This window comes from Pelecanus crispus, chromosome 5, assembly GCF_030463565.1.
Source record: "Pelecanus crispus isolate bPelCri1 chromosome 5, bPelCri1.pri, whole genome shotgun sequence".
NCBI classification, from domain to species: domain Eukaryota; kingdom Metazoa; phylum Chordata; class Aves; order Pelecaniformes; family Pelecanidae; genus Pelecanus; species Pelecanus crispus.
Window position 1 is genome coordinate 60226029 of NC_134647.1, and position 14669 is coordinate 60240697.

At 46.6% G+C, this 14669-nt stretch overlaps 2 protein-coding genes across 3 annotated transcripts in view; both read right to left on the reverse strand.

Moving 5' to 3' along the window:
* Positions 1-827: 827 nt before the first annotated feature.
* LOC142593519 (quinone oxidoreductase-like) lies at positions 828-8169 on the reverse strand. 2 transcript variants are annotated; one of them, XM_075710212.1, is made up of 8 exons: positions 8053-8169; positions 7562-7714; positions 5676-5839; positions 4819-4870; positions 2673-2822; positions 2156-2257; positions 1967-2062; positions 828-1705 (listed from the first exon to the last, which is right to left on the reverse strand). In XM_075710212.1, exons 1-8 carry the CDS (start codon positions 8167-8169, stop codon positions 1544-1546), a joined length of 996 nt encoding a protein of 331 aa, XP_075566327.1. In that variant the 3' UTR covers positions 828-1543. The 2 variants fall into 2 exon arrangements, with proteins under 2 accessions (XP_075566327.1, XP_075566328.1); XM_075710213.1 differs by lacking the exon at positions 2156-2257.
* Positions 8170-12307: 4138 nt separating this feature from the next.
* Positions 12308-14669, reverse strand: part of LOC142593567 (uncharacterized) — a 32630-nt gene continuing 30268 nt past the window's right edge. Inside the window, 4 exon segments of the mRNA XM_075711216.1 lie at positions 12308-12379; positions 12870-13595; positions 13794-13910; positions 13912-14254. Of these exon segments, the coding sequence (XP_075567331.1) occupies positions 12308-12379; positions 12870-13595; positions 13794-13910; positions 13912-14254 (1258 nt within the window).

Consider the following 14669-nt stretch of genomic DNA (forward strand, 5'->3'; position numbering starts at 1 on the left):
TGTTCCTAGAGGACACACAGGTAAAATAACTAATCAATTTCAGGCTCTAGAGGCAAGTAGTGTGTCAGGACTTGACTCCTCCCAACCACACACAGAACAATTGGGGTCTATCAAGCACTAAAACAAAATGTTACGATCTGATCGAGAGGCTTATAAAGAGACAGATTGTGGGGCCCTCTTACCTCAATATTTTAGCAAGGGATCACAAGCACAGAGGAGAAGCCCAGACATTTCAAAAGATTTTACCAATTATTTTCCGAGTTTAGATTAAGCAAAATGTCAGTAGAAATGAATGCCTGTTCAGAAAAAAAAATCACATCTTAGAAAATGGTAGTGCAATGAAGCTACCACCCTGAGGAAACTGGACATGGATTCAGAGAACGTGTGCTGGTTTGTGCTAGGATGACACCAAATGAATCCGGACCAAATGTTAAAAAGCAAGTAACCTTCACAGACAAAAACACTTCTAAAAACTTTCTGTTTAGTAAGGACTCACTTTTCCTCAAAGGAACAGAAAAGCTCATCTGTGAAGTTGAGAATACTCTTCTGCAAGGGATGACTTCACTGCTCATTAGAGAATTCTATCATTAAAAGGAAGTGCCTGTAATACCAAACAGTATTTTGAGCGTAAAAACTGTCAACATATCAAAGAAATTGTCCTTCCTTAATTGGACTGCGTTTGGAACAAGTCAACAATGTATACACATTCATTTATGAAATAACATGAATTCTCAGTACCCAGGAAAGCAGTGCAGCCTCTCTTTTCTCCTCATTGTACCCAGGGATTCAGGTGACTTTAAATTTAATAAAGGTCACAGGAAGAATTGAAATCCTTGCTACCTAGCCATTTAGAAGGAACCGGCAGCTGCTTCTGCCAATATGATCAGTTGCAAAGTAGCAAATACTAGCATACAGCTTCAGAGTTATGGTCCCTTTGGATTAAGTGGGACACTTTCACCTCAGACACTAAGTCAGCCGTAGCAAAATGAAACTGCCTCTGCTTCTGAACAGTTCATATCTGAGAGATTCTTTGGCCATCTTTTGAGCTGGAAAGTGAACTATTTTGGCAGTAAAAGCTTTTATTCCAAGTAAATTCTGTGACAGAAGACAAATTTTGTGGCTAAAGAATTTAGAGTCCTAATTATATGCATATAATTAGTTACATCCATTTGTGTACCTGCTTAAAAAGCAGGCTTCCATTTTGCACTGCCTACAGTGGCTTCACTATAACTTCACATAGAGCATGATAGCAAATTCTGTCTTAGGTATTAGTTTCCCCTGCATCACATGGCCACACCAGCAGAGAAAAGGTATTATTTCCACAGCGGCCAAAAAAGCTACAAAAATTACTTTAAAGTATACACAACTCTGCTTATTACAAAAAGAAAATAGACTGTTAATTAATTAATGTAATTAATGAATGTAAGTTAGCATGTGCTGTTACTGTCAAACCTGACCAAAAGTTTGGTTTATAACATACTTTCAATGAATCATGTAAGCAAAGGTGCAGTTAGAACAGCTACAAAAGAAATGGAAAAATACTTTATGGAAGGAGCACCATCTTTCCTCGAGCACCACTGCTATGAATAATGTCTTCATGAGCCTTAGCTACTTTCTCCAAGGGATATTCAGAGCCTACAATTGGTTTCAGCCAGCCAGCTTCTATACCATCCAGGAGTGCTGTTGCACATTCATGCCTCTCCTCCTGCATGTAATACAGACAGCATTTACCACAAGGTGTTTACATTTTAGAAAAGTATTGACTATTTATGCAAGTGTTAAACCAAATTTCACAACCCAAAAATATTTTATGATGTTCTGAGATTAAATCAAAATGTGAAGGAGTGAACAAGCAAGTTACCTGCAGGGAAATTAGGCTTTCATCCCTACAAACTATTTTAACTGGAAAGAGAGAGGTGTTGGAATAAGCCAACAAAACATTCTTTAAAATAAAAATGTTTCTTACCTCAGTTGCAAGAAACAGACTAACTCCAATTATGCTAGATTCTTTACTCATAGTGTCTCTTGGGTTTATCTCAATAGGACCTCTACAGCCCACAACCTGTCACAAACAAGTTAAAAGATAGTTCAAGTTATAACTGTTGAATTCCACTGCTAAATGCACAAACTAAAGTCAGTGACAAAAAATACTTACCATTACCCTTCCTGCACAGGACAACAGTTGCAAGTCAGTAGCAAGATTGATGTTAGAGAGCATTTCTATTATTAGATCAACTCCTTCCATCCCTGTGTATTCCTATACAGGACATAATACATTATTTAAATCACTCCAGTTAGTGCTTGGGTACCACTGTTTATTTCATATGCTACGGCTAACATACATTTTACAGTTTATTGTTTAAAATTTAAATACAGCCTTTCTATTAAGGCTGGCCGCTAATAAGTTTAATTTTAGCATATTTTGATATCCTGAATTATGACATACTACCATATTGGAATTTGCTGGAACGCAAGAGTTTCTAAATGCCATTGTCTGTGAAGAAAGCTCAGCTTTTCCAGCCTGGAAAAGTTTTTCCGTGTGCAGAAATGAAAAAGGCAGCACGCTAGTTCTCCTACATAAATCTACTTTAAAAAACTTCTGCCAACAAATGTTCACATTTTGTTAGTAAGAAAAATACAAGCTGCATCACTTAGCCCTGATACATGCTCACCTTAATTTTATCAATGTAATTAGCTTCTCTGTGATTAAATGCCTGGTGAGCGCCATTTCTCAGAACCATGCTCATGCCTTCCTCAGTTCCTGCTGTACCCAAAACCTTTAAACCACAAGCTCTAGCAATCTGACATGTTGCTATTCCCACCTGAGGGTGAAAAAAAAAAGAAAAGAAGAAAAAGAAAAAAAAAGTCTTTTTTTTTTTCTTTCTTTCTTAGCATTTTAAATTTTATATATTCTAGCAGCAACTTGAAACTTACACATTTAAAAATTTGGCCTGCTAACTTCTTTTTGCCATAGTAAGTAATTTGGATCTTAAAGATAGCCAAATCATCTTTAAAAAAAGAAAAGATATTTACAGAGGCATAGTAAAGCTTTGTGGATTTTTTAATAGCTATCAGCATTTGGTATAAATCCACATCGAATGTTTTCTATCTGTTAAAGTTGGGCCATGTATATTTGATACAAGGCCAAAAAAATTCTTCTCTTCACAGAATCACCTGCTATTGATACCAGCATTATATATTGCAAAGAAAATCTGCAATCACCAATTTTATTAACGCTACTTTTGCACCTTTCACAAAGAGCTTAAATGATATCTTTAGAAACCAAATTCTCAGCGTCTCATATGAGCTTTGCACTCCACAGGATGTTTAGAGGTGAGGGTTGCCTTCATAAAAACCTGATGTTGGAGCCAATGATCACATGAGGCATACCAATGGCATCTCTTGATTTTGCTTTGTGTCACAGCAACAGAATGCGAAAGCAAAACGAGGGAACAGCTGACACATACAATGCCTCCCTGGGATTCAGTCCCAGCTGATCAGCTTCCAGAGGCTACAGATTTGGCAGCCCACTGTATCAACCATACAGCTGGATACCTCCTCCAGGATATGTTAAGGTATGCACTTTTTTATTTTGGGGGGAAACACACAAACAAACAAACAGATACACAAACAAAGATGACCATAAAAACTCCATTCTGTGGCTCTGCTAATTAAATTTGTACGTATGAATAACACACAAAATAAATGGACAGGGCTTCTTGAAAAAATCTACCATGACCATCTATCTGTCTGGCCAGGATCTACCCAAACTCTTTGCCGAATGAGACCTTGTTTTCTCAATAGCAGATCATCAGTTTTCAACTAAATGAAACAACAAATACCATTAATTAAAATACATCATGACCAGACTGATTTTCAGAGAAAAATTCAAAAGGAGGCACATTTTTAAGAATCATTATGGAAGTCAGCATCACTGCTTTTACAAGTATCCCTATTACAAAGGTTACAAGTCCACCGAACAAGACTTGCATTCTATGCTTCTGCAAACCAAAGGCAATGTATCTTTTCAAGAAACAGAAAATAAGTAAGAATAGAAACACTCCATTTAGTTTAAGGGGGAAAAAAAAAGAGGCTACGATGCTGAATGTCATTCTAGCATCGTAGAATGAGATCTGAATTCCTCCTCATATGAGACTGTCATAATCACCTTTTTGCTGTCTACCAAATAATTAAGGAAACTTTGTCTGTTTATAGCAGCCGTTTGGTGTATCAGCAGAAGCTGAGCAATGAAGTGCAGAGTATGGGGGATAAATTAAAGTAGAATGCTGTGTGAAAGAGATCTAAAGTTAGCTTGCATGTAAAACCAAAGAAAACTATATGTTCAATTTCACATAGTATTCGGTCATGAACTTATAGATCCTAGTATCTCTCCTTGTGCAGCTAGCTGTTAGTTAACAGGTAAAAATATCCCAGAAATGCATAGTTGCTAGGCACCAGTGATTACTACTCAGAGAACCGAGAACAACTTGTACATATTTTAAAATTACAGCTTTCTGCTATTATTTTTATCTCAGGAAGACTGGTTACAAAGCTTCCAGACCAACTTCTGACTGCAGCAATGTGTTTATTATGTGACTCTCTGTATTAGGGGCCTTACACAATCCTAGTATGCAGTTTCATAGTTATTTGGAATAACGGGATTTGCTCTAAGAAAAAAGTATCCTAAAGTGTCTGAAATAAAAACCTAGTTTTGTTAATCCATTAATTGATATGTGACCATAAATCATATCACAGACAAAAGGCGATACAAGGACAGAAAGCAGCATTTCTTATAACTTGCCTTCTCCAAATACTTACTCCCCCACTCGCACCATGCACTAGCACACTTTCCCCTGCTTTGGCACGCCCTCTGAATGGAAAAACAGAAAATATTGGCATTATGATTGCAGTACATAATCATTAAGCATCAGATTGCATATACTGACATCAAATCTCATCTTTCACACCGTCTTCCAATTTATGTTATGGCTAAACAGGTATAATCAGCCTCTTTGGGAAAACAAGGAAGCAAAATAAACCGTATCATTTATGAATTTAAGTACTATGCAATTACGTCAACACGCAACATGCAGTCTGGTACTGAACCTCAGTTCAAGATCTTCACCTTTTACGGATCTTAAAATAAACCACGCTAGTTCTAATCATGCGTTCTATCAAGCTAAACCAGATTTCCAGTCCTAAGCTCTCACTTAGCTGACACAGAAGTCTGGCTTTTACTCATTATACTGTCCTATGGCAACAGACAGGACTGTAGGCAGAGTCTCTCTGGCAGAGAAGCTCATGAAGAAAAGAGGTGGGTCTGCTCTACGGCACATTGTCTGTTTAATTAAGAAATTGGAACTATTCCTGGTTTTCTTCCCTAGCTAAAATACCAGCGAGTACTGAAAGAGAGTTACACATTTTATTACATGATACTTATCGAAGAAGCCTTTCCAGGTCTGTTCTCTTAAGAAGAAATACTTCACAGGAAAATACAGTCACTAGCTTGTAGGTAACAAGGATCTGACAATTCCATCAGTGTAACAAATTTAACAAGTGTTTTAAACATTTCCGACTCATTGATGTCACCCCATTTTACAGGACAATGAAAATATGGGGTTCTGTATTTTCAATATGCAAAAGCGAAATGCACAAACTTAGATTTGGCACCTTACTTTTGGAAAAGAGCGCGATAAGCAGTGAAGTAGGGTATTCCAATCGCTGCTCCTTGCCTAAAGTCCAATTTATCCGACAAAGGAAAGACTCTGTTAGCTGCAGCAACTGCATAATCTGCGTATCCTCCAGAGATGGTACCAATGGTAAAAACCCTGTCACCTTTCTAGAGAGAAAGAAAGGAAAGAAAATAGAGAAATTAATCATCTCCCTTATTTTTTCCTTAATAGACATTAAGAACCAGTTCACAGAAGTCTAGGCTATTTCTAACAGCTCTCCTATTAAAAATAACCAGTTATATTTGTCACAGAGAAGATTTTGATAAATGCTAATACATACAATCAATGCAATACAAACCATATAATTTCATATACTTAGATTTAAGTGTCATAATTATAACCCCGGCTCTACAGTGTAACACACAAACCTACTGTCTCATTAATATTAACCTTAATGAACCCGAACACTAAAGAATTCCAAATGCAAAAACACAGATTCCAAATGCAAAACCTCAAAAGCTTTTACAAACACAAAAGAAACATTTCTCAATTATTTTTGTTTAAATGTGGGAAAAAAGATACACTCTTAATATACCCTAAGGTAACTAAATACTGCTGCTGTTCTTCAACAGGGAATACTCAAACCAGCAATTCAGTAGGCGATGCAGGAAACGCACCACCTGGCAGCGTGCTGTGTGTGTGCGCGCCTAGGCGCTTCAGTGCTGCTGATGGAGCGCAGTGCCAGCTGCTGTGGTCCAGGTCAGCGTCCAACCTGGTGCAAGCCCGCTCGCAGAACAAAGTCAGTATCTGTCAACATTCGCAGTTACTGAGCTCTGATTTTTCCGCTATCTGCATGTGGATCTCAATAAATAGACAGCGTGTGGACTACATCAGTTTGGTTTGCACACATCGGGTATCAACTACTGTGCAGAGAGGGCTGCATATCAGCATAGCTGCTTTCTCAAGCATTATCAGTATGCAAATGAATGAGCTTGGCTACTCAGCATTTTCAGGATGTCTGCCTGTGGCACATACTGATCGCATCATCTCTCTCTTTCATTCAAGCAAAAAGCATCACGATTTCCATAAGAAACAAAAAGCCCACACAGCAGATAGAGCAAACTACTGATAAGAAACTATGAATAAACATGATTCTTCTCTCTAGATAACCAAATCTCTCATCTCTCCCACAAGAGTTACATAAATTCCAAGTCAGGAAATGCCAACACAATTTTCAACTACAATTTTTATGTTTGTCTGAGACCAACGGTCTAGTGACTTGAAAGGAAGAACAGATTTAAAAACTAAATTAATTTCATAGATATCTTTCAGCAAACTTGTAATTACCTTCTCATCTCTCAAGACTTGTCCCCTGAAAAAATCCTAGTAAAATTACTAGACTGGAGTAATAAAGTATTTGAACAGTTTTAACAACAAATATGCAATTTATGGGGTGTTATAAGTCAGCAAAATAAAAGCTATTTCCATTTCCAAAAAAACTTTACAGAAAATTTTTCAGTTCTGCATGAAATTATTACTTCAAACAGGAAGCACCCAACTTCAAATATTTCTGCAATGCCATAAAAACGGTTCTGAACCACAACTTTTGTACACCTGATATCATTGCTTTAAGCAGACAAACTGAAGTGCCTCTTCTGAGACCTTTTAACTCTTGGAGGTCAACAGCATTAAAGCCTTCCCTACAGTTCAATCTGCAGACCGGATTGCCAATACGATCTTGCTGCTTGCCTTTACCAGTCAATGAAGGTGATTTTCCCCTCCAAATAGATTACATGATTATAAGCAATAAAAGCAGGAACAGTACTATAGCAATCACACAAAAGAGGAGACAATAAAGAACAATGAATTAAAACCCAATGCGTAAATACCTTGAATGCAGTCACATGTTCCCCAACACCTTCTATTACACCAGCCACATCTGAGCCAGGAGTATAGGGTAGAGCTGGTTTTCTAGCATAATTTCCAGAACGAATATATGTCTCGACAGGATTTACCCCACAGGCATGGACTTTAATTAACACCTAAAAGAAAAGATGCTTCTTAAGCAATAATTAAAAAGATTTAGAACTTGAATTCACAGCACAGTATCATGGCACTTCAACTACATTCTTAAACAGAGTTAGCCAAAATTCAGTGCTGAACTGAAGCTAGTCTTAGGAAATCCTTTATAGGGAATATGTAGCCCATATAACAGCAAAAAGCCCACATTTGTTAAACGTGATGTCTCAGGTAGTATGAATACACTGATGAAAGACTACATACTCAAGATGAAAAGTTTTGGTTTGTATTCTTCATCCTGTTCTGAGTGTACCTGTTATCATTCAATATCATTATTTCAGTTCACAGAACTCATATACACCTGATTTTCTTTTGGATCAGGAATTAAGACATCTGACTGGAGTTTAAGAACTTCAGGGCCACCAAATTCAAAAACTCTGACAGCTCTCATCACATTTCTTGTGGCTGCCATAGCCATCAGAATACCTGGGGGGAAAAAAAAAAAAACAATATTATTGTATAGTCTTCATAATTTATTTTGCATCTTCAAATCAACCAACCACCTGTCAAGCAACTGACTAAAAAGAGACTCACTCCTGATTTAAGCTGGGGGGGGAATGTTTGGTTTGGGGTTTTTTTCCCAAATCTTGCAAAAGGCAGGCAATAAACCCTACCACTTGCAAGACTTTATGGGTACTAAGAGAATAACATGCAAATAATTTAGCCGTAGAAGTATTTTTACAGCAGCTCCTGTGAGCACTGCACTGCTATCACATATGCAGAGATGTACAGTACTTTGGGGAAAAACATTGACAATTTACTATTATATTCTGGCAAAATAGCCTGTCGTACGTTGGCTGACTGGGTAATCTAGCCAAGTGACATCCCAGTCACTGCTCCGGCTTACTATTAAACTTGTATGTAAAAAAAGCAACAAAAAACTACTCATCAGCTATCAAAACCAGAAGATAACATAGGACATTAAAACAAGCCAGGAAAAACCGAAGTGCAGACATTCAAGATTCCAACCCTTAATTCCAGCTGGATTTTCCCACTGCAGCTGTATGCGACAGAGACCATGAACCACAGCCCTCAGGTGCTACAGCTCACAGCCTTGTATGCGCTAATGGAAGCAATGACAATTTATCAACACATGAAGCTGTGACTATTCCAACTGCATTCATTTGTGAAATATTCTAACAAAACACCGCGAGCAAGTTACTCCTACTACAGGAAAAGTTATACACAATTTTTCAGAAAGCTGATAGATTCAGACAGAGGAGCTTTACTGGGTACGCAGCAAATAATCACAGGACAACAAAAAGGCATACAGGAATCTTAAAGACACCCAGAGATCATGCTTTTGGCCAACTCCAGCTAAAGAACTTCAGGGCTGTAGCCAGAGGTAGGCTTTTTCCCAAAGATGATGACAGCTTTTAAAAGTACCTGGCTTAATCACTGGTTTTTTTCTCCTAGCTAGTAAGTCTGTAAGGCTTCACATTTTTGGTTACCTGTTCAATTCAGGAAGAGCATGAGTCACAAGGATATACACTACTAACGTTTCCCTTGGGACGTGACAAAAATCTACACCGCAAAGTAGTCTCTGAAGTACAGGTCACTTTTATACATAGCGATTATAAACCAAATTAAAAGGCGGCTTCTATTCTGCTCAGAAAAAAACTGGACCCGTAGGTTTTAATAAACGGTTCTGCCGCATGATGACTGATCCTTAGGATGAGGCCTTCTCTAGACAACTGGAAGCAACCCCGCTATCTGCTGGAGGGGCAACAGGCGGGCACAAGCAATCCAGGAGGCTTCCCGAGCGCCTTGGTGACAACATCCTGGCATGGCAATGGAGGAGTGGAGAGGAGAGGTGCCCTCGTACCCACAAGCAGGGAAGGAGTGGGGGGGATGCGGAGGCTGGGGGCAGCCTTGGCTACAGCAACCAGGAGACGGTGGAGTTCAGGACCCGGGAGGAGGGAGCAGGGCACGCCAGGACCACGGCCTGTGGGTCAGGAGGGCAGGCTCTGCCCCCCCAGGGAATCCCACGGGATTCCGGAGAGCCCCGCAGGGGTCGGGGGGGGCCCAGAGAAGCTGGCTGAGAGTCAAAGGACAACCTCTCCGAGCTCAGTGGTCCCTCCGGACAAGCACACCAGCAAGCAGGCCTGGCCGGCGACAGGAGCAGCTCCCCCGACAGAAAGCGGGGTGGGCAACGAGAGGGGACCCGGGAGGCGACCCCCCAGCAGGCGGGGATGGGGTCGGGAAGGCCACGGCCAGCTGGGGTTGGACAGCGGGCACCAAGACGGGCTTCTGCGAGTGCCCGGCCAGCCGAGGGGAGGGGAGGGGAGGGGAGGGGAGGGGAGGGGAGGGGACGGGACGGGACGGGACGGGACGGGAGGGGAGGGGAGGGGACGGGACGGGAGGGGAGGGGAGGGGACGGGACGGGACGGGACGGGAGGGAAGCGCGGGCGCGGCGGCCCGGAGCCGCTCAGAGCCTCCCCCGCCTCGGAGCAGCCGCCGGGAGCGCGGGCCCCGGGGCGGTCGGGAAGCGGAGCCTGGTCTTCCGTCGCCAGCAGGCGCACAGCCAGGTGAGAGGGGCCTGATCGGGCTCCTGGCAGGCTCACCGGCCGCTCAGCAGGGAAACGCGGCCGCCCCCCCGCTCCGCGCCGGCGGGGAGGTCCCGCCCCGGACGCGCCCCTGTGGTCAGCCCCCGCCCCCGCCGCCGCCGCCGGAGGCCCCGGGGCTGCCGCTGGCAGGGCCGTCCCGGAGCACGGCGGCCGTGTCCGCCTCGGCCTGCCGAGCCCGGCCCCGCGCGCCGGGCACAACCGGCACGGGCAGCGCGGGGCCGCCGCCAGCCCCGCCCCGCCCCGCCCCGCCCCGCCGCCCCCGGCAGAGCCGAGTCTCGGTGACCGCCGGGGAGCCGTGGCGCTCACCGCCTACCTCCGGAGCGCTCCTGCCCCCGCGGCGGAAAGCCGGCCCGGGCCGATCGGCGGCGGGGGCGGAGGCAGCCGGGGGGCGGGCGTCCCACGCCCCGCCCGGGCCGCCCGCCCCTCGGCCGTCGCCTGGGGAGGTTTGGCCCTCGCGGGCTCCCGTCAGGCTCGCGCGGCGGCCGCCGTAGGTGCGGCGCGGGGGCCGCCATTGCGGGCCCGGGGCCCCCTCATGGCGGCCTTCTGGCAGCGGAAGGCGCAGCGGCTGGCGCGGGCGGACGGCAGCAGGAAGGGCGCCCTGGACGAGCGCGCCGCCCCCGTCGTGCAGCTCCTCAACGGGCGGGCCCAGTTCTGCACCACCAGCTCCTGCTCGGGCCGCATCGTCCTGGCGCAGGGCGGCGCCGCGGTGAGTGCCGCGGCCGCCCCGCCGCCGCCGCGGGGCTGGGGGTCCCGGAGATCCCGCTCGTCCCGTCGCGGCGGCAGAGCTCTGGGGGACCCCGGCCGAAGCCTCGGCTCTCGGGGCCCTTGCAGCTGGCCGGGCCGAGGCGGGGGCGGCTGCCAGCGGCTCCGGCGGTGCCTCTCCGGGGCTGCGGGCACGCCGCGCTCCCGCCGTGCCCCTCAGCAGCCGTCAGGGCGGCGGGTTCTGCCTGCTCACGGCCGCTTCGGTGAGGCGAGGGAAGCTCGTGACTCTTCCCGCTCCTGCGGCGCAGACCCTCGACGCCGTGCCGTGCCCCGCTCCCCTCGGGAGTGTGCGGGGGGGGCGGCGTGGCAGCTCCGAAAGCAAATCCATTTGACGTGTGGAAGGCTTTGGGAGGCGGTACGGTAGAAGGCTGCTGGTGCTGAAGGCAGCCTTCAGCAGTTCGCTGTCGCTACTCCAGTTTTTCATGTCACTTGCTGGGACATAAATCTTGCTAATGCTAGACCTCAGTCTTACAGCTTTCTCTGACTGCGAACATACATAAGCATAGGTAAGTCAGCTTGAAACTCGTCCTATGGAAATATATTTTCGTACGCTAAGAAAACATGCTTTTTCAAAAGCGATGCTACTTCTTCTGAAGGACCCTTTTTTTATACAAGCACAAGATCAAACATCACCCATCTGTAGTGCTAGTTTAATCATTTTTCTTCATTACTAGGATACAAACAGCTGTGAGATCCAGAAGAAAAACTGCACGTGGCTCATGGTAACACACGAAATGTGTATCAAGGATGATGTGGTAAGAGGACAATACAATGTAACTTTTACATTTATTTAATGTAGTGTTCTTAATGTCACAGAAAACATATTATGTAAAATAGGAAGAAATTTGTAGTGGTTTTATTCCCGTTACTGAGATGAATTGACACTCTCATTTCAAAATAAACTTTTCTCTGCTCACTAAATTCTTAAGACATGTTTTGAAGAGAATGCTTTTAAGCTTAATACCAAATTCTCTGTGTCGTTGTAAATGCAGCTAATATGAAGCTTGAATAATTTCTTACTGTCTGGAGTCACATAATCGCCACATCACAATAGCCCAACAGGAAGTCAGTAATTACTGTTGCTTCTGTAGCAGAAGACTGTCTTTCAAAAAGCAATTTCTGAAAATCTAAGATACAGTGACTCTTATTTTTTCAAAGCTCTTATTTTTTCAAAGTGATCTGTGTAACTGTTGCAGGACGCAGCACTGAAGGAGCTGCAGAAAAAGCTTAGAGGAGAGTTTCTTCCCCATCCTGGAGCTGTACCGGGGACACGACAACCTCGTCTGGGTTTACAACATCCTACGAAACAAGAAAAACATTAGCTTTACAGAAAACGTGCTAAGCTTTGAGCTACTGAGATGACGCTCTAACAGATTTCCTACAGGCAGCTGCCAGAGTAACCAGAGAAGCCGAGTGCTGCCGTTGACCTGGAGCGTCAGAGCCAGCGGGTGCTGCCGAGGCTCACCCGCTGCCACTAGCGCCAGGCTGAGGAGCGGCACACTGGGCAGTGGGAGCTGCTCTGCACGGCCGGAGGTGTTTATACTTGACTGAGGGGCTGCGAGCGTTAGCGCCAGAGCAAAGATACTTGGAACGAGGTTTCAGGAAGAGGAAAGAATGCAGAAGCTGCTACCCAAAAGGATTTCTCATCCCTTAGCCCAGCTACCAGCAGCAGATACTTAAGGAGAGTATAAGAAATGGGACAAAGTGGTGCATCCTCTGCTTCTGACAGGGATCAGTCTGGGGACTCAAATGGGCACAGGGGGCAGTGGCCGACCCACGCAGGACTCACCTCTAGGGGACTGTGGCTGCTCTCGTCCACGTCCACGTCAGCAGCTCCCAGGGCGTCTGGGCTCCCTCCAACAGGACTGATCTCCCTCTGCTCCCTGACGCCAGAAGCGCACCATCCATGCTCCAAGACACCCACTACCTCTCTCTCTCTCGTGTTTTCACAGAGGCCTGGCTGTTCCCCCTCAGCTTTCACTCCTGCCTGCTCTGTCCCCTCCGGCAGCCCGTCCTTGCCCTCCACTGCCCCTGTCCCGGGAGGTGCCAGCTGTGGCAGGGTGCCCAGGCACAGCCCCTCACCTCCTGTGGACCCTCTCCCCCTTGGCTCCGGTCCCCCATCCTCATGCGCAGGGGTGCTCTGGGAGGTTTCTGCAATTGGCTGCTCCTCAAGGAACATCGCTCCACATGGTTCTCCATGCCATGGGGACTCGAGACATTCCCACTCCACCTCGTCCTGGCCCTCGGCCCCCGCCAGCTCTGGCCCCCTTCCCTCGCACCCCAGCACTGCCTCCTGGTTCACCCCTTGCCCACAGGCCACAGCTCCATCAGCCACCCCTTCCCTGTCCCTCCCAGACTCGCTGGCTGCCCCCCTTCCCTCGGCTGACACCCCCTCTGATGCTGCTGCCCCCATCCAGCTCTGTCCCCCCAACGCTGGTCCTGTCACCCCCTCCTGTGCCACTGCCCCGTCGCCCATCCCACCATCCCCAGCCACCACCACCTCCTGCCCCGCTGCCTCCCCCGTCGCCTCCCCTGCTGCTCCCTCATCCAGAGCCCCTGGCCCTGCCTGACTGCCCGCCACAGCACCAGCCACCACCCCTGCCTCCCCCGCCCTGCTCACACTCAGCCCTGGGGCAGGCACCACCCCCTCACCAGGAGACCTCTCCTTCCCTCTCTCTTCAGCACACTCCAGAGATCCCTCCATCCCAGCCGCCAGCTCCCTTGGACCTGCTGCTCCACCCGTGAACTCCTCTCCACCTCCTGACTCCGCTCTGGCTATCTCCGCAGATTCTCCCATCACCCCTCCATCAGGTTTTTCTTCCATTGCACTCTGTCTCTGCTTTGCTGCCAAGGGATGGGCTTCCACTCAAAAGTGCTTCTGCTGAGCCCTCCTCCTCCTCGTCCCCCTCCTCCTCCTCGTCCCCCTCCTCCTCCTCGTCCCCCTCCTCCTCCTCTTCTGTTGTGGTGTCCTCCAACTGAGATGACCCTTCACTTATGGAATCCCCTCCAGCATCCACCAGTGCCTCTAATTCAGGTGTTACTTGCAACACAGGAGCCTTGCCAGGCTCCACAGACTCCTCCACTGCATCCTCTGCGCTCAGGAGAGAGCTCCCTTCTACCTCTGATGCCTCGCCTGTCTCAGATGTTCTTGCTCCTACAGCAGCCTGCTGGCGGCTGATGGAGATCGGCTGTCTCCAAAGGGGAAAAGGATTCTCGCCCATGAGTTGGCGGGACTCATTGAGAGGGCTTTGAACTAGGTTTGAAGGGGGGGAGGGGATATAAACGGGCCCGCTAGTGAGGAGCCCAGGGGCAGCATGGTAACATTGGGGGCGAAATCAATAGCCCAGCTCAAGTGCATCTACACCAATGCACGTAGCATGGGCAACAAACAGGAGGAGCTGGAAGCCCGTGTGCAGCAGGATGGCTATGACATAGTCGCCATCACAGAAACGTGGTGGGACGACTCTCATGACTGGAGTGCTGCACTGGAGGGCTATAAGCTCTTCAGAAGGGAGAGGCAAGGAAGGAGAGGTGGTGGGGTGGCTCTGTATGTTAGGGAGTGTTTTGACTGTATAGAGCCTGACAGCGG

What these genes read in the sequence shown, in the direction of transcription:
- LOC142593519 (XM_075710212.1), bottom strand. Translation starts at nt 8,169, where the DNA reads ATGGCTATGGCAGCCACAAGAAATGTGATGAGAGCTGTCAGAGTTTTT. An exon ending in TATCGCGCTCTTTTCCAAAA is followed by an intron (nt 4,871 to 5,675) that starts GTAAGGTGCCAA and finishes TTTTCCATTCAG; the next exon opens with AGGGCGTGCCAAAGCAGGGG. An exon ending in CCTGTGCAGGAAGGGTAATG is followed by an intron (nt 2,063 to 2,155) that starts GTAAGTATTTTT and finishes TGTTTGTGACAG; the next exon opens with GTTGTGGGCTGTAGAGGTCC.